The following is a 25,811-nucleotide window of genomic DNA, read 5'->3' as shown; positions in this document are numbered from 1 at the left end:
GAATTAATGTAGATGAAGTATGGATGTCCTCAGATGTCACCTGGAGTCAGGTGAACCATCTCCAGCTTAACACCTCAAAGACTAAGGAGCTGGTCATCGACTTCAGGAAGTCCAGCCCACAGCCACGTCCAGTGACCGTCAGGGACGACGAGGTGGAGATTGTAGGCAACTACAAGTACCTCGGGTTGTGGCTGGACAACAAGCTGGACTGGACATGCTGTACAGATCACCTGTACAAGAAGGGCCAGAGCCGACTGTACTTCCTGCGAAGACTGGGAGCCTTCAACATCTGCAGGAAACTCCTGTGGATGTTCTACCAGTCTGTGGTGGCCAGTACACTTTTTTATGCTGTTGTCTGTTGGGGGGGTAACATAAACAAAAGGTGTGCTAACAGGCTGGACAGACTTATCAGGCGGGCCGGCTCTGTGGTCGGCATGAAGCTGGACTCCCTGGTGACAGTGGCAGAGAGGAGAACACTAAGAAAACTCCTGGCTATTGTGGACGATGCCAGTCATCCTCTGCACACTGTCATCAGCGCTCAGAGGAGCCAGAACAGTCACAGGCTGCTCCTCCCCAAGAGCAGGACCAACAGACTCAGAGACTCCTTTGTCCCCCGATCCATCAAACTCTACAACTCTGCTTTTGGCAGGAGGGGGAGAAGGAAGGGAGGAGCACAGCCCGCCTGATACAACACACGTGCAATAATTTACATGTGCAATAATCCTGTACCATTTATGCTGCTGTGCAATGTTTGTTTACATTTACTGCACTATACTACATTACCATTTATGCTGCTGTGCAAATTTTTTGTACACAATTCCTTTACATTACTGCACTATATCACATGACAATCTATGCTGGTGTACAATGTTTGTAAATAATTCCTTTATTTTTTACTGCACTATATTCTATTTTATTCTATTTTATCTTATTCTATTTAACTCTTGCTCTGACTGTTGGTGTTGTAGTGCTGCTGGTACCCAAATTTCCCCGAGGGACCTTCCCAAAGGGATTAATAAAGTATATTCTATTCTATTCTATTCTAAAAGAAAACAAACTGTTTTGACATTTCATTTATTTGTAGTATTACATGTGAAACTGATGCAAAGTAAAATAAAACATCACGGGTGTTCTCAGATTCTGTAAACAAATATCTAACAGTCTGCATCTAATGTATTGAATAAATCAAATTAAAAACAGCATTGTGTATCTGTAGAGGGCGCCATCACCCACCTCTCCTCACCGGAAGCCAGCAGAGGAGAAGAAGAAGAATCTCTCCTCCCGCCCCTTCAAACGTTGTTGTTGGATTGCTGCTGCGCTGCATGCGCGAGAAGTGCTTCACTTCCGCACACTAATATGAACAGTATATACGAAGACCACAGCTAAAGACCACAGCTAGCCGGAGGTATGTGATTTTGTTGTATAACTTTTATCAAACGCTGTTTCTACTTCAGCTAGCTAAACTGCTCTCCGGGCTTAGCTCGCGGTTAGCTGCGTGCGGTGAAACAAAGTAAAGGGAAAGTGTTGGAAGGTTGCTGAACAACAGTTAAAGTGTGTCACCTTATCAGGAAATATATGTAACGTTACTACTACTGGACACAGAAGTATTTAATTTACTTCACGGGAGGAGTTACTTACTCCTAGTAGTGACTGCGCACGTTAGCTTGTTTGCTACAATGCTAACAATTGAAGGAGTGGCTTTATTTCCTGGTAGGTTGTGTTTCATAAACATACCCCCAAAAAAGAAAAACGCTAATTTGGCGGACTGTTGTTTTAAATGTAATTACCCAAAACAGTGAACGACTTTATCTGTACACTGTCTGAATTAACTACGTGCCTAGAAGACAACTGAACAGTCAATAGAAAGACTCTCAGGTGTATTACAGGTAAGCTAGCTAGTTTTGCTATTGGGCTGCATCTAACAATGCTAATAGCGCTGAGTCAGACTAGTGATGGGAAATATACAGAGCTCAGTGTTGTCAATGAAACAATATTTGTGAAAACAAGCGCTCGACAGTTAGTATTTTCCCCCCCAATCATTATTTTATCACTTTGTGTTTTAAATAAAGCTTTATGTAGCTGTCGGAGACTCGGAACCGACGTTTGGGCTGTGTCGGAAGTAGCCCGGTCAGCTATGAATGAGCACCCGACATGTGCGTGTCGTGACTCGTGTGTTTCGTTTTGCTACAGAAAGCAAAGCAGAGCTACAGAACAAAGAATCACACCTCACTGAGAGAGAATGTCATTAATGTTTGTTATCATCTTTCTCTTTTTAAGTCTCATACTGAGTGAATGTGCTGTCTGTTTTACATATGGACACATGGAACCGCATGGTTGTGATTTAATGACACGTGTCAGTTTTTTTCTCTCTATGAAACATGCTGAACTATAATAAAACTCTTAAGTACTGTCAGGCCTGGCTGGATGGCATTAAGGAGCCATACAACGACTATACATTATTTACAATATTACATTATTAATTATTAATTGTAACCGGAAGGTTACTGGACAACCCTGCTATACTTGGGCAAGACACTTTACCTGCATAGCCTCCAGTGTACTCACTGGTGTATGGCACTCTTTGCTGGGCTGCCTTAAGCAATTTCCCCATTGTGGGACTAATACAGGTTTCAAATTTTATTTATTAAAATATAGATATTACTGTTTTCTATTGGTCATTGATAAACTTTTGTTTTTCTTTTTGCTACAGAAAAATGATACAGTTATCACTTTTCGTCCACAAGGTAAGGAACATTCGAGGCATTTCATGCAGCAATGTCATAAATATTTACTCAACAATTTGATCACATATTTACTCACTAACAGTGATTGCACCTCCGTCAGCTGACATCTAACCTAGACTCTAACTAAAGCTTTTAAATTACACCTTCAACAGGCACATTGACTCTTAAATTAGTGATTTCTGAGCCTGGATTTACTTACAGTGGCTTGCAAAAGTATTCATACCCCTTGAACTTTTCCACATTTTCTCACATTATGCAAAAGTATTCAGCCCCCCTGAGGCAATACGTTGTGGAACCCCCTTTTGCTGCAATTATAGCTGCAAGTCTTTTGGGGTATGTCTCTACCAGCTTTGCACATCTACAGACTGAAATCTTTGCCCATTCTTCATTGCAAAACAATTCAAACTGAGTCAAATTAGATGGAGAACGTTTCTGAACAGCAGTTTTCAGATCTTGCCACAGATTCTCGATTGTATTTAGGTCTGGACTTTGACTGGGTCATTCTAACACATTAATATGTTTCATTTTAAACAATTCCACTGTAGCTTTGGCTTTATGTTTAGGGTTGTTGTCCTGTTGGAAGGTGAATCTCCGCCCCAGTATCAAGTGTTTTGCAGACTCCAACAGGTTTTCCTCCAAGATTGCCCTGTATTTGGCTCCATCCATCTTCCCATCAACTCTGACCTGCTTCCCTGTCCCTGCTGAAGAGAAGCAGCCCCAGAGCACGATGCTGCCACCACCATGTTTGACAGTGGGTATGGTGTGTTCAGAGTGATGTGCAGTGTTAGGTTTCCGCCACATATAGCGTTTTGCATTTAGGCCAAAAAGTTCAATTTTGGTCTCATCTGACCAGAGTGCCTTCTTCCACATGATTGCTAGGTCACTCACATGGCTTCTGGCAAACTGCAAACAGGACTTCTTGTGGTTTTCTTTAACAATGGCTTTCTTAATGCCACTCTTCAATTAAGTCCAGATTTGTGCAGTGCATGACTGATAGTTTTCCCATGGCCAGATTCCCCCACCTTAGCTGTAGATCTCTGCAATTCATCCACAGTCACTATGGGCCTCTTGGCTGCGTCTCTGATCAGTGCTCTCCTTGTTTGGCCTGTTAGTTTAGGTGGATGACCATGTCTCAGTAGGTTTACAGTTGTGCCATACTCCTTCCATTCGCCGATGATGGACTGAACAGTGGTCTGTGAGATGTTCAAAGCTTGGGAAATCTTTGTATAGCCTAACCCTGCTTTAAATATCACCACAACTTTATTCCTGACCTGTCTGCTGTGTTCCTTGCACTTCATGATGCTGTTTGCGCCCCAGTGTTCTCTCAACAAACCACAGAGGCCGTCACAGAACAGCTGTATTTGGACTGAGATTAAATTACACACAGGTTGACTGTATCTAGTCATTAGGTCAACATTCGGTCAGTCAGAAATCATCAGGCAACTTCTGAAGGCAATTGGATGCATTCAGAGAAAAGGGGGCTGAATACTTTTGCACACTGCACCTTTCAGTTTTTTATTTGTAAAAAAAAAAAAATTAACTCATGTTTAACTTTCTTTCTACGTCACAACTGTATGCCACTTTGTGTTGGTCTTTCACATAACATTCCAATAAAATATATTTATTTTTGTGGGAATAATGTGAGAAAATGTGGAAAAGTTCAAGGGGTATGAATACTTTTGCAAGCCACTGTACAGGCATCCCAGATTAGAGTGTAGAAAGTAATGTTGTGCCCTACTTTGCTTGGATGACTTGGACAGTGTGATTTAATTTTACAATACAGGGCTCTAGACTAACTTTTTGCACTGGTTGCACTGGTGTGCCTAACTTTTTTTCTTGTGCACCGGCACAAAATGTAGGTGCACCGCATCACACTTAATCCATATATTTTTGTACGCATCAGTACATTTTGTACATATGAACGGGCTTAATAATCACATATCATCCTAAAATGAATTTGGACCTTGTGTAATGAACACAATACTTTTTAAATGGGCGTTTGTCATGTAACCATGTACTGTAACTCCTTAAAACGAGTGAATCAGCCTTCATGAATGCAACCACACAGGTCAAATAATACTGTCCGTCAGACCTGTTCTGTCTGTTATAATGCTACGAGCACGTCACGCCCCCTCCCTGAACATTACCGGCTCGTTATCATCACTCATTCAGATCAACAGCACATTAGCAAAACCTGCATAGTAGCAACAAATTTTCCTCCGCCGCTACATGTTCACCTAAACTGAAGTTTCTGCTGTTCAGCAGCGAAATGTGTCTGTGTGTTCACGCGGTGCAATGAGAGGGCCGAATGAGGAGTTATACACACAAAAGTCCGGGCCGAAACAAACTTGTTCTTGTTCTCGTCACCTCGGGTAACGTGGAGTATAGAAAAAGCTTTAGCACACAGCATCAGCTCTGCACAGCTTATGTCCACGTTCTTCTTCTTCTGGATTTCCTGCGGTCTCGGCTGACTACAGCAGACACGTTTTCAAAAATACACACACGGGGGTCCCATCCTTCACTGTCTCTGATTGGTTTAGACCACGATATGAGCCTGATGTGTGTCTGTTGTTCAGAGTAATTTGGCTCATTAGATTATGATCAGTCAAAACAAGAGTAATGTCAGTTTGGTAACCTTTTTATTTATAATTTTATGTGGAAAAAGTATAGTTCAGTTTTCTTAAATATATAAATGAAACGGTGAGTCCTTCATATGGAGCATTTCTTGTAAGCTGTTTTTTTTTTAATGCCTGTTCTTTTGTTGTTTATAGAGTCAGTTTTTGAACGATGGAGTCAGATCCCACTTGAAATCAAAAAGGAGGCTGGACAGCGGATGAAAATCTGTGTCTTTTGGCTTCCTATTCTATTGCAGCGGGACGAGTCCAGCAATGCTGTTTGCTGGGCTGCAGAAATAGGTCTAATCAGCTCAAAGTAAGCATTGCTAGCAGCCAACAATTTCCTTCCTGACTGTTTCAGGATGCTAATAAGTTTGTCATTGTCTCTTTGTAGGAACACAGAGGACCTACGTCTGAAGCACCTGCGCAAGATTGAGACAGTGGAGACAATCCTCAGAGCCTTGGAGCAAGGATCTGTAAGTTAACTGAGCCAGAGACTAAAGTTAGTGCCACCATCTCTGCCCATGAGCACAACTAGTGCAGCTCCAATAATTGTCTTAGATGCTGTGTGTGTGGATTTTGAGTTGAGTTGAGAAGGGCCAAAACAATGCTACCACATAAACATGTTCACAAGGAAATCAGGAATATTTGAAGATGGCAAATCAATAAAGAATATAGATAAGGGCAAAATGTGTGAGTTTCTGCTGATGAACATTTGTTTACCATCATTTTAGAACATTGTTTTTGGTTTAAAATGCTGCTTTGTTCTCTGTTCTAGTTGAAAAAGGACCAAAGCAAACATGTTAAACTTGGTAAGTGTTTTTTTTTTTTCTCAGGGTAGAAAATATAAATTTGAACACATCTGTGTGTGTGTGTAAGGATCAGGGTTGTTGAATTGAACTTGTGGGTGTTGCAGCATCGCACCGTTGAGGTTTTGGATGATGCCTTACACTGGTTGGAGCAAACGGAAGAACCTGACGTACGCACTCGCCTGATGGATCTCGGCCACGGACACACCTGCTTCACAGCTCTTCACTTTATCTTCACAGAGTGTAGGTTACAGTCATGCTCAGCGCTCTGCTTTCATCCACTCACTCTTCTCGTCATTCATGTGAAGCTATTGATTCTTGTTTTGTTTAGTTGCCAAGTATATTCAAGACATGGGAGGACGCCATGAAAAGACCATGAAGTCACTGATGGCTAAACCTGGAAGTTATTCTATAGAATAAATAATATAATATTATATTTATATAATAATATAAAGAAAGCCTAGAGAAGGTTCAGCCTCTTCCTCATAAGCAAGAGGAACAGTTAACTCTGCTCAAGGACAGTAACGAAGAGCTCTCTTTAAAGGTTTCTGAACAGCAGAACCCCATCAACTCCCTGCCGGCTGAAAACACTCTCCATGAACAAGTGAAGGAGAGCGAAGCCAGGCTCAGACAGAAGGAGGTCCAAAAGGAGGAGGACGCAACATCTGAACTCCTCACAAAGGGGTCCTCTAGGAAGGAGCTGAAAAAGGCTAAGAGGCTGCAGAAACAACAGAGAAAGCAGGAGAATAGAAAGAAAGAAGAGGAACTCCTCACACTCCTGTTCTATAAAAAAACCATCGTGGCTGCAGAGACGAGAAGAGTATGATGAACCAGACCTGCAGTATAAAACAAAGAAGAACAAAGTGAATAAGAGGGTAAAAATTAAATTATAAATTAGGGTTCAGGACATAGAGGCCATTATAACAACACAACAACACTCTAAATGATGGAGCTGAAGCCATATGTCCAGCAGTGACCTGAGAGTGACATCATTCAGGTAATAAAAATATGAATCACTGACAGTTTACTTGCTGTTTCTCCTGCACGACGATGATCCTAAACGTCCTACCTCTGTACGTAGAACTGCACATTTTGCTTATTTTATTTTTCCTATTGCTTATTCATATTTTTATTTATTCTTATGCTTAAGTCTACTGTTTCTTTTTTATCTTAATTTAGTTGTGTATGAAGTCATATGAAGGGAACTCGCAAAGTAAGAACTTCATTGCTCAGTGTAACTGTAAAGTGCTGTGCATTTGACAATAAACTTCTTGAATCTTGAATCCTCAGTCCGAAACATTTACACAATCACCAACATGATGTGTAACTAAGATCGTGCAGTAATGTGACTTTCACACCGAGGCCTGTCCTGGTGAAAAGCGCCATGTTAGCTCATTTAATGGAGGAGCTGAAGAAGACTGGACTCCAAGCTGCTCCTGCTGATCATTTATGTTAGGAATAAAACCCAAAATATCAGCTGTTAATCACTCAAGTGCTTTTATTCCTGCAGGAAGGAGCAGTCACATACACAGACAGTTGCCTCTGTAGGAGTGCTCAAGGTCTTTTCAGAGCAGCTCCCTTCTTATACCCTCTGTTATCTAACAGACACAGCTTCTCAGAATACACACATCTTAGAATAGGCACAAGCACAATCATATATGACAGTAACATATCATGTATGAGATCATAGGTGTAACATCACATATATTTCCATAGTAAGACATATGGATAGACTGTCTCCACAAAGTCCAGCAGGCCATGCTGCTGACACAGGTTAGGTTGTTTCCAGAATTCTTCCAACAACTGCTATGCTGGACCTGAAGAACCCTATGTAAGAAACAAAGATATGAAAAGGGGAAGAAGAAGAAACAGGGGCCTGTGCTTCCATTCACATTAAGGGCGGAATAAACAGAAACACTTTCAGTTTCCTTTCCTGAAGATGACACCAAAAACTAAACAAATAAAAAATTTGAAATAAAATCTAATACATTTAAAATAAATACTGGAACATTCACACAACACAAGATTCCATCCAGACTTACTGCAGAACAGTGAGTGAAGATGGATTGCTTCATTTGGCCATCACTAGTCCTGGCTATAATCGAGGAGCGTCAAATTAATCATTACAAAACTGTTTTGATATTTTCCAGAATCACCTGTTGTATGTCCTTACGAACCAAACGTTTGGTAATACAGTAAAATGACGTGTTAAAAGTTTCACCAAGGCATCAGAAAAGGAAACATATTCATCCAAACACCTTTTTTTACAGTCTGTGTAACAGCTGTTGAGACATCAGAAACAATCAAGACGCTTTATTGTCATAGAACAACGAAATTTGGTCCGACAGCTCAGAAAAGGCAATATATACAAAAACACACAATAATACTCAAAACAGAGCTACTCCGCAGTATAATGACATGGTCAAGTCCAGCACGATGTTATAAAGTGCAGCGTAGTGCATACAAGCATATAGACTTTAATGTGTGTCGATACAAATGTCCTTGGGATGCTGTGGACAGGTAATACAATGGCATTGTTTGCACACAAATGAATGCCGTGAATATAGTGAAATGTCTCGTGTGTTATGTTACCGTACTAAAGTCACGTAGTAACCTGCCTGTTTATCTGATGGTTAATGTCCTCTCTATGTGTCAGGCAGGGTTACAGAGCAGTTACTGAAAGCTCAGTTTACTCCCTCAACACTAGGCTTGTGCAAAATCGTATCGTGTGCAATTAATCGTCAGAAAAACTGTAATCGATTAATATTTGCCACTTATCGATTACGGCGATTAGTGCCTCGTCATGATGACGCATTTTTGTGTGCGGCGTAGTCTCACCATCACCCGCGCACATGTGAGCCCACAATAACAATAAAAAGACAGTGGTGTTCAGTTAAATAATGCGGAGCAGCACGTTTCTAACATAAGTTCAACGTCTGTCACCATAAGCCCGAGCACGAAGAAAGCGCAACGAGGACACAACACTACACTACAGCTGTATATAGTGCCGCGACATGCATTAGGTGACGCGTGTAGCGTTGGTTGTTGCTATAGTAACTGAATTTTTGCTCGTATCAAAGGAATAAACTCCGATCTTTATTTACGGACTCCATAGCAACATAGGAAACATTACAACAGCGAAGTCTCCTCCAGCAGATATTGGAAAGAATCCCACTCAGCCGAGAATCCGCGATACGTTTAGTCATTGTGCTGCTTACGACCAAACGAAGCGCTGGAAGAACGTAATGTAGGTTGATTTGCACAGACACACATTTAAATGTGAAATTGTCCGGTTTGTTTGTTTGTTTGTTTTTTCTGCTGCTGTTCTACAGTCTGAGTGAAAACATGCACTAGTGTGGGACATATTCCAGTCACAGGTTCATTTGCGCAGACACATTTTTTAACTTGAAATAATCACTGATGTGACTTTTCTGAACTTTGTTTGTCTATTTGTCTGTTTAATTTTAATGTTGACATGCTTTGTGACCTTAAGATAAAAACATTTGAAGGACAAAGTTACTTTAAATGTTTGCTTCATTATTATTTTGAAGCAGTTTGTGCCTCAATATTATCAATACATATTTCCATGGCTGGTTGGTGCCTACTCACCAGCTTAGCCTGTTGTGAATGAAGTAGTTAACTTGACTGATGATTTGTCGGTATCATGCTAGAACACTGTGCCAATTTAGAGTCAAAAACATGTAAGTGCAACTGTCATCAATTAATCGTCAAATTAATCGTTATCGGCTAAATGCCACAATTAATCGTGATTAATTTTTTTGCCAATATCACCCAACCCTACTCAACACACAGGGCAGCTGCTCACCTTCCACTCTGAGAACAGCTGCTGCTTCTCTCCCTGTCTTTTCCTTTCTGATGTTGTCTGTATAAAAGCATGTTCTATCATATAAAAAGCCGTTTCCCTACTTTTCAAACGGAATCTCTCCTCGTACATGGCTGTGCCTGTGTTTCTCTGCCGGTAGCGATGTTAAATCAGCGTGAGTTCAGTCTGACAGCGTTTTATTTTGAAAATCCACCGGAAACGCTTTTATTCTGGTGCCTGACTTCCTGTCTGCTCGATGTAGTTGGTGCAGACAGAAAAAAAGGTTCGATCGCCACAATCAAAACATACACTTATAAATATAAATAGCGTTACTCCTCCGCTTTGCTAGCCTCAGCTAAGAAGCTAACGCGAACGATGGCTAATGCTAATAGCAGCTACGCTAGCTTACGCAAATAACATCAAAGGCTCCAACAGATGCGTGGTAGAAGGGGGCGTTTTCCTGGTTACCACAGCGCTGCAATACCGTTACTATAGTAACAGACCTAACAAAGCCAGTGGGTTTTTCGAGCGAGAGTAAAACACCGTAAAGAGAACCGTCGGTGCTGGTCGAAGTTGGAGGAGGTAACGTAAGTCCAGCTCATGCTAAAGCCTTACTGTTTGTCACATGACCCCAGGTGAGGTTAGGTTGATGTTAAATCAACTTAGAAAAGTTGGGAGGTAGCTACTGTTTACTTTCAGTTACAGTAGACGGTATTATTTGTCTGAAGACATGTTGTTGCCTTTTCTGCTGCCTCCCCACACACAATGGACATGAGGAGATTCCTAACAAAGACACGGAGAGTTAGAGTTGTTTTCAGCATTAACCCATGTTGTAATAAGGGCCAGGTTAGCTCCTGTTAGCCTGCTAGCTTCAGCCTCGCCTAGCCAGTGCACATAGCCACCTGCTCCTATTCTTATCAGCAAGAATAAAACACATGTGATGGACCGTCAGGACACAGTGGAGCATTATATGAACAGGGAAACACTGATGTAGCAGATAAGGCAGGGCATCATTATAAACACATCCACAAGGTTTGTTGTGAATTGAGCAGTTTTATAAGCAAATAAAAATAAAGACATGCATCTTTTTGTAAGTTAGTATTTTTAGTGTTTCAGTATTATCTGCATTAAGCAGTTTGGTTCATTTTTCTATGGGATTTGCCAGTTTTTTGTCTCTGTAAATGAGAGAAGGCCTCAGATATGGAGGCTGTTAGTGTAGTAGCACCAGTATGTTTGACAAAACTGTTGTTTCACTTGGAATTAGTTTCTGTTTGTCACCGACTTTTTGTTGAATCTGTCTCTGAAATAGTCATTAAGTGTTTACTTCTGTAGGTAAAATAGTTTAACACTGTTAAAATCACTGTTAAAATCCACAGGAAATCGCAACTACTTCATATTATTATATTTCATAATATACTTATGTACTTTTTTTCAGATCATTCAGAAGGACCGAGACTTGCAGTCACAGACAAAAGGCTTGAGAGCATGCAGCAGTTCGTTAAAGACGTCAGAGAGATGAAGCTCCTGGAAGAAAAACTCAGCGAGCCTCAGATGTCCAAGAAGGAGCAAAAAAATGCAGAAAAGAAGTTGCAGAAAGAACGTGAGGAGAGGGAGAAACAGGAGAAGAAGGATCGTAAGGAGAGGGAGAAACAGGAAAAGAAAGAACGTGAGGAGAGGGAGAAACAGGAGAAGAAGGATCGAAAGGAGAGGGAGAAACAAGAGAAGAAGGATCGTAAGGAGAGGGAGAAAGTGGAAAAGAAGCAACGTAAGGAGGCAGCAAAAAATCCTTCCAGTTATGAGGAGCTGGTCTCTAAACTTTGCTCAGTCCAAAGCCAGCTAGAAACTGAGAAGCAGACTGTCCTGGAAAGAGACGGTCTGATCCACAAGCTGGCAGAAGAGAAGTGTTCCCTGCAAGAGGAGCTGGACCAGGCCAACCAGACTGTCCTGGAAAGAGACGGTCTGATCCACAAGCTGGCAGAAGAGAAGTGTTCCCTGCAAGAGGAGCTGGACCAGGCCAACCAGACTGTCCTGGAAAGAGACAGTCTGATCCACAAGCTGGCAGAAGAGAAGTGTTCCCTGCAAGAGGAGCTGGACCAGGCCAACCAGACTGTCCTGGAAAGAGACGGTCTGATCCACAAGCTGGCAGAAGAGAAGTGTTCCCTGCTAGAGGAGCTGGACCAGGCCAACCAGACTGTCCTGGAAAGAGACGGTCTGATCCACAAGCTGGCGGAAGAGAAGTGTTCCCTGCTAGAGGAGCTGGACCAGTCCATCGCTGAAACTGAAGACGTCAGCAAGGAACTGGACCAACGCACTAAAAAATGTGTGGAGTCATTAAATATGCTATCCATTCTGCAAGCTGACGTGGACCAGGCCAACCAGACTGTCCTGGAAAGAGACGGTCTGATCCACAAGCTGGCAGAAGAGAAGTGTTCCCTGCAAGAGGAGCTGGACCAGGCCAACCAGACTGTCCTGGAAAGAGACGGTCTGATCCACAAGCTGGCAGAAGAGAAGTGTTCCCTGCTAGAGGAGCTGGACCAGGCCAACCAGACTGTCCTGGAAAGAGACGGTCTGATCCACAAGCTGGCGGAAGAGAAGTGTTCCCTGCTAGAGGAGCTGGACCAGTCCATCGCTGAAACTGAAGACGTCAGCAAGGAACTGGACCAACGCACTAAAAAATGTATGGAGTCATTAAATATGCTATCCATTCTGCAAGCTGACGTGGACCAGGCCAACCAGACTGTCCTGGAAAGAGACGGTCTGATCCACAAGCTGGCAGAAGAGAAGTGTTCCCTGCAAGAGGAGCTGTACCAGGCCAACCAGACTGTCCTGGAAAGAGACGGTCTGATCCACAAGCTGGCAGAAGAGAAGTGTTCCCTGCAAGAGGAGCTGGACCAGGCCAACCAGACTGTCCTGGAAAGAGACGGTCTGATCCACAAGCTGGTAGAAGATAAGTGTTCCCTGCTAGAGGAGCTGTACCAGGCCAACCAGACTGTCCTGGAAAGAGACGGTCTGATCCACAAGCTGGCGGAAGAGAAGTGTTCCCTGCTAGAGGAGCTGGACCAGGCCAACCAGACTGTCCTGGAAAGAGACGGTCTGATCCACAAGCTGGCGGAAGAGAATCGTTCCCTGCAAGAGGAGATGGACCAGGCCATCGCTGAAACTGAAGACGTCAGCAAGGAACTGGACCAACGCACTAAAAAATGTGTGGAGTCATTAAATATGCTATCCATTCTGCAAGCTGACGTGGACCAGGCCAACCAGACTGTCCTGCAAAAAGACGGTCTGAGCCATAACCTGGTGGAGGAGAAGTCTTCCCTGGAAGAGGAGCTGAAACTTGAGCAGCAGGCTATAAAAGAAAGCCTAGAGAAGGTTCAGCCTCTTCCTCATGAGCAAGAGGAACAGTTAACTCTGCTCAAGGACAGTAATGAAGAGCTGTCTTTAAAGGTTTCTGAACAGCAGAACCCCATCAACTCCCTGCCGGCTGAAAACGCAGTTCTCCATGAACAAGTGAAGGAGAGCGAAGCCAGGCTCAGACAGAAGGAGGTCCAAAAGGAGGAGGACGCAACATCTGAACTCCTCACAAAGGGGTCCTCTAGGAAGGAGCTGAAAAAGGCTAAGAGGCTGCAGAAACAACAGAGAAAGCAGGAGAATAGAAAGAAAGAAGAGGAACTCCTCACAATCCTGTTCTATAAAAGTCAGGATCAGGATCCGATTTACGAGGTTAATGACGACGAAGGGGAAATTTACCTTTGTTCGTACAGACGCAGAGAAGAAAAGGATAACTGAAATGAAATATATAATAAAATATATAATAAATACCTAAAGAACATACTACTGTATAAACCTTTATATAGTAAAGAGCATGACATGAATGTTCCAGTATGAATGTACAGTGTCTGAGTGACTGTTACAGTTCAGAGTTCAGTAGTTTGATTGAGACAGGCAGGAATGACTTCCTGTGTCTCTCAGTGGTGCATCGTGGGAGTCGGAGTCTGTTGCTGAACAAGCTCCTGTAGCTGTTCAGTACAGTGTGGAGTGGGTGGGAGGGACAGTCCAGTATGGCCTTTATTTTGGACAACATCCTCCTCTGACACACCTCTGTCAGAGAGTCCAGTTCCTCTCCCACAACATGGCCGGCCTTCCTGATGATTCTGTTGAGTCTGTTGATGTCCCTCACCCTCAGACTGCTGCCCCAGCAGACAACAGCATACATGATGGCACTGGCCACCACAGACTCATAAAACATCCTCATCATCGTCCTGCAGATGTTGAAGGACCTCAGAAGGTAGAGGCGACTTCCTGTAGACAGTGTCCACGTTCTTACTCCAGTCCAGTTTGTGGTCCAAGTGCATTCCCAGGTATTTGTACTCCTCCACCACCTCCACACTGACCCCTTTGATGCTGGTAGGGGTCACTGGAGCCTTTGTCCTCCTCAGATCCAAAACCATAAACCATAAACCAAAAAAAACCATCGTGGCTGCAGAGACAAGAAGAGTATAATGAACCAGACCTGCAGTATAAAACAAAGAAGAACAAAGCGAATAAGAGGCAGCAGAACCTTACAGCTTACAAGCTTCCAATAAAAGCTGTCAACTAAAACAACATCTGACAGTTGTGCAAAAAAATCTCAGATTTTTACTTGTTTTTTTCCAGAATTCGACAATTCTGAGGGAAAAAAGTCTCAGTAAATTCTCAGATTTAGGTCCACCTCCAAGAAGAAGCCCTCTTGTCTCTCTCTCACACACACACTTTAAAAAAAATAAAAAATAGCCTATAAGTGTCATATTGTTAAATACACTCAACAAAAATATAAACGCAACACTTTTGTTTTTGCTCCCATGTTTCATGAGATGGACTTGAAGATCTAAACTTCATTCCAGATACACAATATTACCATTCCTCTCAAACATTGTTCACAAATCTGTCTAAATGTGTGATAGTGAGCACTTCTGCTTTGCTGAGATAATCCATCCCACCTCACAGGTGTGCCACATCAAGATGCTGATCTGACATCATGATTAGTGCACAGGTGTACCTCAAACTGCCCACAATAAAAGGCCACCCTGAAATGTGCAGTTTTGTCTCATAGCAAAATGCCACAGATGCCACAAGCATTGAGGGAGCGTGCAATTGGCATGCTGACAGCAGGAATGTCAACCAGATCTGTTGCTCGTGCATTGAATGTTCATTTCTCCACCATAACCCCAAACAATTTCTGCACAAACTGTCAGAAACTGTCTCAGGGAAGCTCAACTGCATGCTCGTCGTCCTCATCGGGGTCTTAACCTGACTCCAGATCGTCGCCGTAACAGACTTGAGTGGGCAAATGCTCACATTCGATGGCGTCTAGCACGTTGGAGAGGTGTTCTCTTCACGGATGAATCTCGGTTTACATTGTTCAGGGCAGATGGCAGACAGCGTGTGTGGCGTCGTGTGGGTGAGCGCTTTGCTGATGTCAATGTTGTGGATCGAGTGGCCCATGGTGGTGGTGGGGTCATGGTATGGGCAGGCATCTGTTATGGACGAAGAACACAGGTGCATTTTATTGATGGCATTTTGAATGCACAGAGATACCGTGATGAGATCCTGAGGCCCATTGTTGTGCCATACATCCATGAACATCACCTCATGTTTCAGCAAGATAATGCACGGCCCCATGTTGCAAGGATCTGTACACAATTCTTGGAAGCTGAAAATGTCCCAGTTCTTGCATGGCCAGCATACTCACCGGACATGTCACCCATTGAACATGTTCGGGATGTGCTTGACCGGCGTATACGACAGCGTGCACCAGTTCCCACTAATATCCAGCAACTTCGCACAGCCATTGAAGAGGAGTGGACCAACATTCCACAGGCCACAATAGACAATCTGATAAACTCTATGCGAAGAAGATGTGTTGCACTGCATGAGGCAAATGGTGGTCACACCAGATACTGACTGGTTCTGAGTCCCCAGACCGCCAATAAAGCAGAAACAAAATGCACATTTCAGGGTGGCCTTTTATTGTGGGCAGTTTGAGGTACACCTGTGCACTAATCATGATGTCAGATCAGCATCTTGATGTGGCACACCTGTGAGGTGGGATGGATTATCTCAGCAAAGCAGAAGTGCTCACTATCACACATTTAGACAGATTTGTGAACAATGTTTGAGAGGAATGGTAATATTGTGTATCTGGAATGAAGTTTAGATCTTCAAGTCCATCTCATGAAACATGGGAGCAAAAACAAAAGTGTTGCGTTTATATTTTTGTTGAGTGTATTTAATAAGATATAACAATATAAATAATAACAGGTGGTGGTTCTGGTTTATTTACCATATGAGTGGTTCAAGCGCAGAACCTAATTAATGCTGACTGTGGTGTTAGGTAGAGATGAGGACTCGCAGTTTATTCATTAGGACTTGGGTCACACTTAATTTGACGCTCCTCGATTATAGCCAGGACTAGTGATGGCCAAATGAAGCAATCCATCTTCACTCACTGTTCTGCAGTAAGTCTGGATGGAATCTTGTGTTGTGTGAAATATCTTCCAGGTTCAAGCCTCAAGTCACTGACGGCAAGTCTAAGTCAAGTCTCTTAATGTTCAGTGTTCGTGTTTAATAGTGTTTAATAGTGTCTAAAATGCCAATGTGACTGTTCCGTTCAGTTGCAGGGATACTTTCTTCATTTCTGGTTTTGTAATTCTTCTATGATGTCAAAACATTTGGAACACTTGATTTTTCATGCTATTGAGTATAAATTCCTAAATATAGCTTACAGAGATATAATCTCCTTTTAGATATAGATAAGAAACTTTATCAGAATATTCAAAAATTGAGCTAAAAAAAATTGTAAAAAAAGATTGTATTGATTTTGTCACAGCAGACAGAAGATTTTGTTCATATTTATCCTAGGCTGAGGGGCAGATGAGCACAGACAGGCATGCTCTGAATAGAACAGAGTATTGACCCATCCAAAGTGTGAGAGACCGCAGCGTTACAATTAATATGATCAATTATTATGCAGCCACTGTGGAAAAAACAGCAAAGCAGTCATAGCAACTAAAATCATTTGTTCATGTCCTTCAAAACAAATTTGCATAAAACAGGAAGGTCCTATTTTCATAAACAATGAACGATGTAAAAGACTATTCAGCCTGTTTATGTCCACAGCTGCAGTGAAACAGGCTGCAAACAGAACATGTAGACTCAAACTACAGGACATCTGAGGTTTGTGCATAACCCTTGTTTCATTAAACAAAGAGGTCATGCATTTGTATTCCTGTTCATGCTCTCTATGGTGGACTGGTCACGTTGATAACATCCTCCTGAATGGGCCGAATAAACACACAGAGATAACACAGATAACACTCAGCACACACTGGTTAAACTGACAGTTGCAGTCATGATCCCGATGGGCCGCGGTTTGTGTCTTCCTTCTCCAGCCACCGTCCACCAGCTGTTCTCTGTGGCACGAGATGCCAGCATCATCCCTGATATCTCCTTGGATCCCGTCCTCACAACCTTCCTGTCACTGGACTCCTCAGCAGCACTGCAGCATCGATATGGTTTCCTGCAGCGGGGTATGAGCGGAGAGCAGCAAGCGGCGTTCAGACAGAGCCTGATCGGAGAGCTGGGGGGCAGCAGGGTCACCTATGGAGGAGTAGGGGTCATTGCTCTGGCTCTGTCCATGCTTTTTGACCAGGTTGCCCAACATGTAGGCAAAGCTGTTCAGTTTTGTGTGTTTTTTGTAGAAAAAAAAATCAAAAATTGTTATCTTATCAGGTCCGAGTGCAAGGATCATCCACAGAGGGCCATCTATCAACGCAGGGACCCCAGGCCATGATGATTTTTGGCATCAGTACCTCTTCAAGAATTGGCCAGCTAATTAACAGCTACCTCCGCCTCATTCCTGGCATCGCCAACAACCAGGAGACAATGGCCGAAACCACGGAGCTCTACGACAGTTTGCTGAAACTTGAACTGCTTGATCATTATGAGAGGATGATTAACAAGAAGAGAATGAGCTCAGTGTCCATGCAGCAGTGGTTGGCAGGAGCAGCTTTTCACCTGCACCTGAGACTGCACCAGGTAAGGATGGGCAGGCGAAAACTCCAGATGAAACATGTCAATGACCATATGGTGCAGTATCCACATGCTTTTTTGTGCCTTAAACTGTTGCCTACATTACTCACAATGCAACTTAAGTAAGAGCTCTGTTATGTCTGACAAGGTGCTAAAAAACAGACAAGCTCAGATATACTTTTGTTCTTCTTCCAACAGGTCCGTCTGAACTCTGTGCCTTTGGGATCTGCTAAATCACTGCGTTTTTCTTATAAGACAGGACTGAATCACCTGATTCAGGGCTACGCAGCTTATCTGCGCAGAAACATACAGGAGACTGCAGCTCCAGGCCCACATCACACTGCAATCAATGCAGCCAGTGGTCCAAAAGAAACCAGTGCAACCAATACAACATGCTCCAGCAGTGTCCTTTTTAATATCAGTTTGGTCAGTCCAAGTGTCTCGGCTGATATATTCAATGACTCTACCACACCCAATTCAACTGCTGGAAGCTGTAAAACTCATGGCTCCACAGAGGACGTTGGACTCAACGAAGACAGGAAGGGAAACAATGACACCACTGTAGGTATGATAAATAAAAACACACTCAATATTTCTGCTGGGCACAGCAGGAAGGAGGAAGAACACATGTTAGTCATCGAGCCTTGGAGAAACGTCAGTCACAACGTGCAGCACCATCCCTGTGAGTCTTCGGCCATTCAGCAAGCTCTGGTGACCCGCATTATCAACGCTCAGGACCTGGAGCGGAACAGAAACTTTTTCATTTACCGAGAGAAAGCCTTCCAGAACCTCCTCAGACAGAGGGAGGACTTTGAGCTGAGGTCAAATTAGATCATACATCACAGGCAGATCATATTCATTGATCATGCACTTGTTGAATTAATGTAGATGAAGTATGGATGTCCTCAGATGTCACCTGGAGTCAGGTGAACCATCTCCAGCTTAACACCTCAAAGACTAAGGAGCTGGTCATCGACTTCAGGAAGTCCAGCCCACAGCCACGTCCAGTGACCGTCAGGGACGACGAGGTGGAGATTGTAGGCAACTACAAGTACCTCGGGTTGTGGCTGGACAACAAGCTGGACTGGACATGCTGTACAGATCACCTGTACAAGAAGGGCCAGAGCCGACTGTACTTCCTGCGAAGACTGGGAGCCTTCAACATCTGCAGGAAACTCCTGTGGATGTTCTACCAGTCTGTGGTGGCCAGTACACTTTTTTATGCTGTTGTCTGTTGGGGGGGTAACATAAACAAAAGGTGTGCTAACAGGCTGGACAGACTTATCAGGCGGGCCGGCTCTGTGGTCGGCATGAAGCTGGACTCCCTGGTGACAGTGGCAGAGAGGAGAACACTAAGAAAACTCCTGGCTATTGTGGACGATGCCAGTCATCCTCTGCACACTGTCATCAGCGCTCAGAGGAGCCAGAACAGTCACAGGCTGCTCCTCCCCAAGAGCAGGACCAACAGACTCAGAGACTCCTTTGTGCCCCGATCCATCAAACTCTACAACTCTGCTTTTGGCAGGAGGGGGAGAAGGAAGGGAGGAGCACAGCCCGCCTGATACAACACACGTGCAATAATTTACATGTGCAATAATCCTGTACCATTTATGCTGCTGTGCAATGTTTGTTTACATTTACTGCACTATACTACATTACCATTTATGCTGCTGTGCAAATTTTTTGTACACAATTCCTTTACATTACTGCACTATATCACATGACAATCTATGCTGGTGTACAATGTTTGTAAATAATTCCTTTATTTTTTACTGCACTATATTCTATTTTATTCTATTTTATCTTATTCTATTTAACTCTTGCTCTGACTGTTGGTGTTGTAGTGCTGCTGGTACCCAAATTTCCCCGAGGGACCTTCCCAAAGGGATTAATAAAGTATATTCTATTCTATTCTATTCTAAAAGAAAACAAACTGTTTTGACATTTCATTTATTTGTAGTATTACATGTGAAACTGATGCAAAGTAAAATAAAACATCACGGGTGTTCTCAGATTCTGTAAACAAATATCTAACAGTCTGCATCTAATGTATTGAATAAATCAAATTAAAAACAGCATTGTGTATCTGTAGAGGGCGCCATCACCCACCTCTCCTCACCGGAAGCCAGCAGAGGAGAAGAAGAAGAATCTCTCCTCCCGCCCCTTCAAACGTTGTTGTTGGATTGCTGCTGCGCTGCATGCGCGAGAAGTGCTTCACTTCCGCACACTAATATGAACAGTATATACGAAGACCACAGCTAAAGACCACAGCTATCCGGAGGTATGTGATTTTGTTGTATAACTTTTATCAAACGCTGTTTCTACTTCAGCTAGCTAAACTGCTCTCCGGGCTTAGCTCGCGGTTAGCTGCGTGCGGTGAAACAAAGTAAAGGGAAAGTGTTGGAAGGTTGCTGAACAACAGTTAAAGTGTGTCACCTTATCAGGAAATATATGTAACGTTACTACTACTGGACACAGAAGTATTTAATTTACTTCACGGGAGGAGTTACTTACTCCTAGTAGTGACTGCGCACGTTAGCTTGTTTGCTACAATGCTAACAATTGAAGGAGTGGCTTTATTTCCTGGTAGGTTGTGTTTCATAAACATACCCCCAAAAAAGAAAAACGCTAATTTGGCGGACTGTTGTTTTAAATGTAATTACCCAAAACAGTGAACGACTTTATCTGTACACTGTCTGAATTAACTACGTGCCTAGAAGACAACTGAACAGTCAATAGAAAGACTCTCAGGTGTATTACAGGTAAGCTAGCTAGTTTTGCTATTGGGCTGCATCTAACAATGCTAATAGCGCTGAGTCAGACTAGTGATGGGAAATATACAGAGCTCAGTGTTGTCAATGAAACAATATTTGTGAAAACAAGCGCTCGACAGTTAGTATTTTCCCCCCCAATCATTATTTTATCACTTTGTGTTTTAAATAAAGCTTTATGTAGCTGTCGGAGACTCGGAACCGACGTTTGGGCTGTGTCGGAAGTAGCCCGGTCAGCTATGAATGAGCACCCGACATGTGCGTGTCGTGACTCGTGTGTTTCGTTTTTGTTGAACAGAGAGCTACAGAACAAAGAATCACACCTCACTGAGAGAGAATGTCATTAATGTTTGTTATCATCTTTCTCTTTTTAAGTCTCATACTGAGTGAATGTGCTGTCTGTTTTACATATGGACACATGGAACCGCAGGGTTGTGATTTAATGACACGTGTCAGTTTTTTTCTCTCTATGAAACATGCTGAACTATAATAAAACTCTTAAGTACTGTCAGACCTGGCTGGATGGCATTAAGGAGCCATACAACGACTATACATTATTTACAATATTACATTATTAATTATTAATTGTAACCGGAAGGTTACTGGACAACCCTGCTATACTTGGGCAAGACACTTTACCTGCATAGCCTCCAGTGTACTCACTGGTGTATGGCACTCTTTGCTGGGCTGCCTTAAGCAATTTCCCCATTGTGGGACTAATACAGGTTTCAAATTTTATTTATTAAAATATAGATATTACTGTTTTCTATTGGTCATTGATAAACTTTTGTTTTTCTTTTTGCTACAGAAAAATGATACAGTTATCACTTTTCGTCCACAAGGTAAGGAACATTCGAGGCATTTCATGCAGCAATGTCATAAATATTTACTCAACAATTTGATCACATATTTACTCACTAACAGTGATTGCACCTCCATCAGCTGACATCTAACCTAGACTCTAACTAAAGCTTTTAAATTACACCTTCAACAGGCACATTGACTCTTAAATTAGTGATTTCTGAGCCTGGATTTACTTACAGTGGCTTGCAAAAGTATTCATACCCCTTGAACTTTTCCACATTTTCTCACATTATGCAAAAGTATTCAGCCCCCCTGAGGCAATACGTTGTGGAACCCCCTTTTGCTGCAATTATAGCTGCAAGTCTTTTGGGGTATGTCTCTACCAGCTTTGCACATCTACAGACTGAAATCTTTGCCCATTCTTCATTGCAAAACAATTCAAACTGAGTCAAATTAGATGGAGAACGTTTCTGAACAGCAGTTTTCAGATCTTGCCACAGATTCTCGATTGTATTTAGGTCTGGACTTTGACTGGGTCATTCTAACACATTAATATGTTTCATTTTAAACAATTCCACTGTAGCTTTGGCTTTATGTTTAGGGTTGTTGTCCTGTTGGAAGGTGAATCTCCGCCCCAGTATCAAGTGTTTTGCAGACTCCAACAGGTTTTCCTCCAAGATTGCCCTGTATTTGGCTCCATCCATCTTCCCATCAACTCTGACCTGCTTCCCTGTCCCTGCTGAAGAGAAGCAGCCCCAGAGCACGATGCTGCCACCACCATGTTTGACAGTGGGTATGGTGTGTTCAGAGTGATGTGCAGTGTTAGGTTTCCGCCACATATAGCGTTTTGCATTTAGGCCAAAAAGTTCAATTTTGGTCTCATCTGACCAGAGTGCCTTCTTCCACATGATTGCTAGGTCACTCACATGGCTTCTGGCAAACTGCAAACAGGACTTCTTGTGGTTTTCTTTAACAATGGCTTTCTTAATGCCACTCTTCAATTAAGTCCAGATTTGTGCAGTGCATGACTGATAGTTTTCCCATGGCCAGATTCCCCCACCTTAGCTGTAGATCTCTGCAATTCATCCACAGTCACTATGGGCCTCTTGGCTGCGTCTCTGATCAGTGCTCTCCTTGTTTGGCCTGTTAGTTTAGGTGGATGACCATGTCTCAGTAGGTTTACAGTTGTGCCATACTCCTTCCATTCGCCGATGATGGACTGAACAGTGGTCTGTGAGATGTTCAAAGCTTGGGAAATCTTTGTATAGCCTAACCCTGCTTTAAATATCACCACAACTTTATTCCTGACCTGTCTGCTGTGTTCCTTGCACTTCATGATGCTGTTTGCGCCCCAGTATTCTCTCAACAAACCACAGAGGCCGTCACAGAACAGCTGTATTTGGACTGAGATTAAATTACACACAGGTTGACTGTATCTAGTCATTAGGTCAACATTCGATCAGTCAGAAATCATCAGGCAACTTCTGAAGGCAATTGGATGCATTCAGAGAAAAGGGGGCTGAATACTTTTGCACACTGCACCTTTCAGTTTTTTATTTGTAAAAAAAAAAAAAATTAACTCATGTTTAACTTTCTTTCTACGTCACAACTGTATGCCACTTTGTGTTGGTCTTTCACATAACATTCCAATAAAATATATTTATTTTTGTGGGAATAATGTGAGAAAATGTGGAAAAGTTCAAGGGGTATGAATACTTTTGCAAGCCACTGTACAGGCATCCCAGATTAGAGTGTAGAAAGTAATGTTGTGCCCTACTTTGCTTGGATGACTTGGACAGTGTGATTTAATTTTACAATACAGGGCTCTAGACTAACTTTTTGCACTGGTTGCACTGGTGTGCCTAACTTTTTTTCTTGTGCACCGGCACAAAATGTAGGTGCACCGCATCACACTTAATCCATATATTTTTGTACGCATCAGTACATTTTGTACATATGAACGGGCTTAATAATCACATATCATCCTAAAATGAATTTGGACCTTGTGTAATGAACACAATACTTTTTAAATGGGCGTTTGTCATGTAACCATGTACTGTAACTCCTTAAAACGAGTGAATCAGCCTTCATGAATGCAACCACACAGGTCAAATAATACTGTCCGTCAGACCTGTTCTGTCTGTTATAATGCTACGAGCACGTCACGCCCCCTCCCTGAACATTACCGGCTCGTTATCATCACTCATTCAGGTCAACAGCACATTAGCAAAACCTGCATAGTAGCAACAAATTTTCCTCCGCCGCTACATGTTCACCTAAACTGAAGTTTCTGCTGTTCAGCAGCGAAATGTGTCTGTGTGTTCACGCGGTGCAATGAGAGGGCCGTATGAGGAGTTATACACACAAAAGTCCGGGCCGAAACAAACTTGTTCTTGTTCTCGTCACCTCGGGTAACGTGGAGTATAGAAAAAGCTTTAGCACACAGCATCAGCTCTGCACAGCTTATGTCCACGTTCTTCTTCTTCTGGATTTCCTGCGGTCTCGGCTGACTACAGCAGACACGTTTTCAAAAATACACACACGGGGGTCCCATCCTTCACTGTCTCTGATTGGTTTAGACCACGATATGAGCCTGATGTGTGTCTGTTGTTCAGAGTAATTTGGCTCATTAGATTATGATCAGTCAAAACAAGAGTAATGTCAGTTTGGTAACCTTTTTATTTATAATTTTATGTGGAAAAAGTATAGTTCAGTTTTCTTAAATATATAAATGAAACGGTGAGTCCTTCATATGGAGCATTTCTTGTAAGCTGTTTTTTTTTTAATGCCTGTTCTTTTGTTGTTTATAGAGTCAGTTTTTGAACGATGGAGTCAGATCCCACTTGAAATCAAAAAGGAGGCTGGACAGCGGATGAAAATCTGTGTCTTTTGGCTTCCTATTCTATTGCAGCGGGACGAGTCCAGCAATGCTGTTTGCTGGGCTGCAGAAATAGGTCTAATCAGCTCAAAGTAAGCATTGCTAGCAGCCAACAATTTCCTTCCTGACTGTTTCAGGATGCTAATAAGTTTGTCATTGTCTCTTTGTAGGAACACAGAGGACCTACGTCTGAAGCACCTGCGCAAGATTGAGACAGTGGAGACAATCCTCAGAGCCTTGGAGCAAGGATCTGTAAGTTAACTGAGCCAGAGACTAAAGTTAGTGCCACCATCTCTGCCCATGAGCACAACTAGTGCAGCTCCAATAATTGTCTTAGATGCTGTGTGTGTGGATTTTGAGTTGAGTTGAGAAGGGCCAAAACAATGCTACCACATAAACATGTTCACAAGGAAATCAGGAATATTTGAAGATGGCAAATCAATAAAGAATATAGATAAGGGCAAAATGTGTGAGTTTCTGCTGATGAACATTTGTTTACCATCATTTTAGAACATTGTTTTTGGTTTAAAATGCTGCTTTGTTCTCTGTTCTAGTTGAAAAAGGACCAAAGCAAACATGTTAAACTTGGTAAGTGTTTTTTTTTTCTCAGGGTAGAAAATATAAATTTGAACACATCTGTGTGTGTGTGTAAGGATCAGGGTCGTTGAATTGAACTTGTGGGTGTTGCAGCATCGCACCGTTGAGGTTTTGGATGATGCCTTACACTGGTTGGAGCAAACGGAAGAACCTGACGTATGCACTCGCCTGATGGATCTCGGCCACGGACACACCTGCTTCACAGCTCTTCACTTTATCTTCACAGAGTGTAGGTTACAGTCATGCTCAGCGCTCTGCTTTCATCCACTCACTCTTCTCGTCATTCATGTGAAGCTATTGATTCTTGTTTTGTTTAGTTGCCAAGTATATTCAAGACATGGGAGGACGCCATGAAAAGACCATGAAGTCACTGATGGCTAAACCTGGAAGTTATTCTATAGAATAAATAATATAATATTATATTTATATAATAATATAAAGAAAGCCTAGAGAAGGTTCAGCCTCTTCCTCATAAGCAAGAGGAACAGTTAACTCTGCTCAAGGACAGTAACGAAGAGCTCTCTTTAAAGGTTTCTGAACAGCAGAACCCCATCAACTCCCTGCCGGCTGAAAACACTCTCCATGAACAAGTGAAGGAGAGCGAAGCCAGGCTCAGACAGAAGGAGGTCCAAAAGGAGGAGGACGCAACATCTGAACTCCTCACAAAGGGGTCCTCTAGGAAGGAGCTGAAAAAGGCTAAGAG

At 42.7% G+C, this 25,811-nt stretch overlaps 2 protein-coding genes across 2 annotated transcripts; both read left to right on the top strand.

Moving 5' to 3' along the window:
- Positions 1–6,939: 6,939 nt before the first annotated feature.
- On the top strand, positions 6,940–11,962 carry LOC114425938 (protein PXR1-like; the record flags this gene model as incomplete). Its single annotated transcript, XM_028402256.1, has 2 exons — positions 6,940–7,165; positions 11,427–11,962. A coding segment is annotated over exon 2 (486 nt), but the record flags the coding sequence as incomplete, so codon positions are not given.
- A 2,199-nt stretch (positions 11,963–14,161) lies between these two features.
- Positions 14,162–19,088, top strand: LOC114438059 (uncharacterized). Its single transcript, XM_028409109.1, has 4 exons — positions 14,162–14,349; positions 17,419–17,690; positions 17,759–18,064; positions 18,257–19,088. Exons 2-4 carry the CDS (start codon positions 17,559–17,561, stop codon positions 18,887–18,889), a joined length of 1,071 nt encoding a protein of 356 aa, XP_028264910.1. The 5' UTR covers positions 14,162–14,349; positions 17,419–17,558; the 3' UTR covers positions 18,890–19,088.
- Positions 19,089–25,811: the final 6,723 nt, after the last annotated feature.

This window comes from Parambassis ranga, chromosome 1 (genome assembly GCF_900634625.1).
Source record: "Parambassis ranga chromosome 1, fParRan2.1, whole genome shotgun sequence".
In the NCBI taxonomy this organism is placed as follows: Eukaryota; Metazoa; Chordata; class Actinopteri; family Ambassidae; genus Parambassis; species Parambassis ranga.
This window is presented reverse-complemented; position numbering and strand designations above follow the sequence as displayed.

Excerpts from the sequence above, each read along its gene's own strand:
- LOC114438059 (XM_028409109.1), top strand. The coding sequence starts at position 17,559 with ATGAGCGGAGAGCAGCAAGCGGCGTTCAGACAGAGCCTGATCGGAGAG. Across the intron at positions 17,691-17,758 it reads TTGACCAGGTTGCCCAACAT|GTCCGAGTGCAAGGATCATC; the intron begins GTAGGCAAAGCT and ends TTATCTTATCAG. Across the intron at positions 18,065-18,256 it reads TGCACCTGAGACTGCACCAG|GTCCGTCTGAACTCTGTGCC; the intron begins GTAAGGATGGGC and ends TTCTTCCAACAG.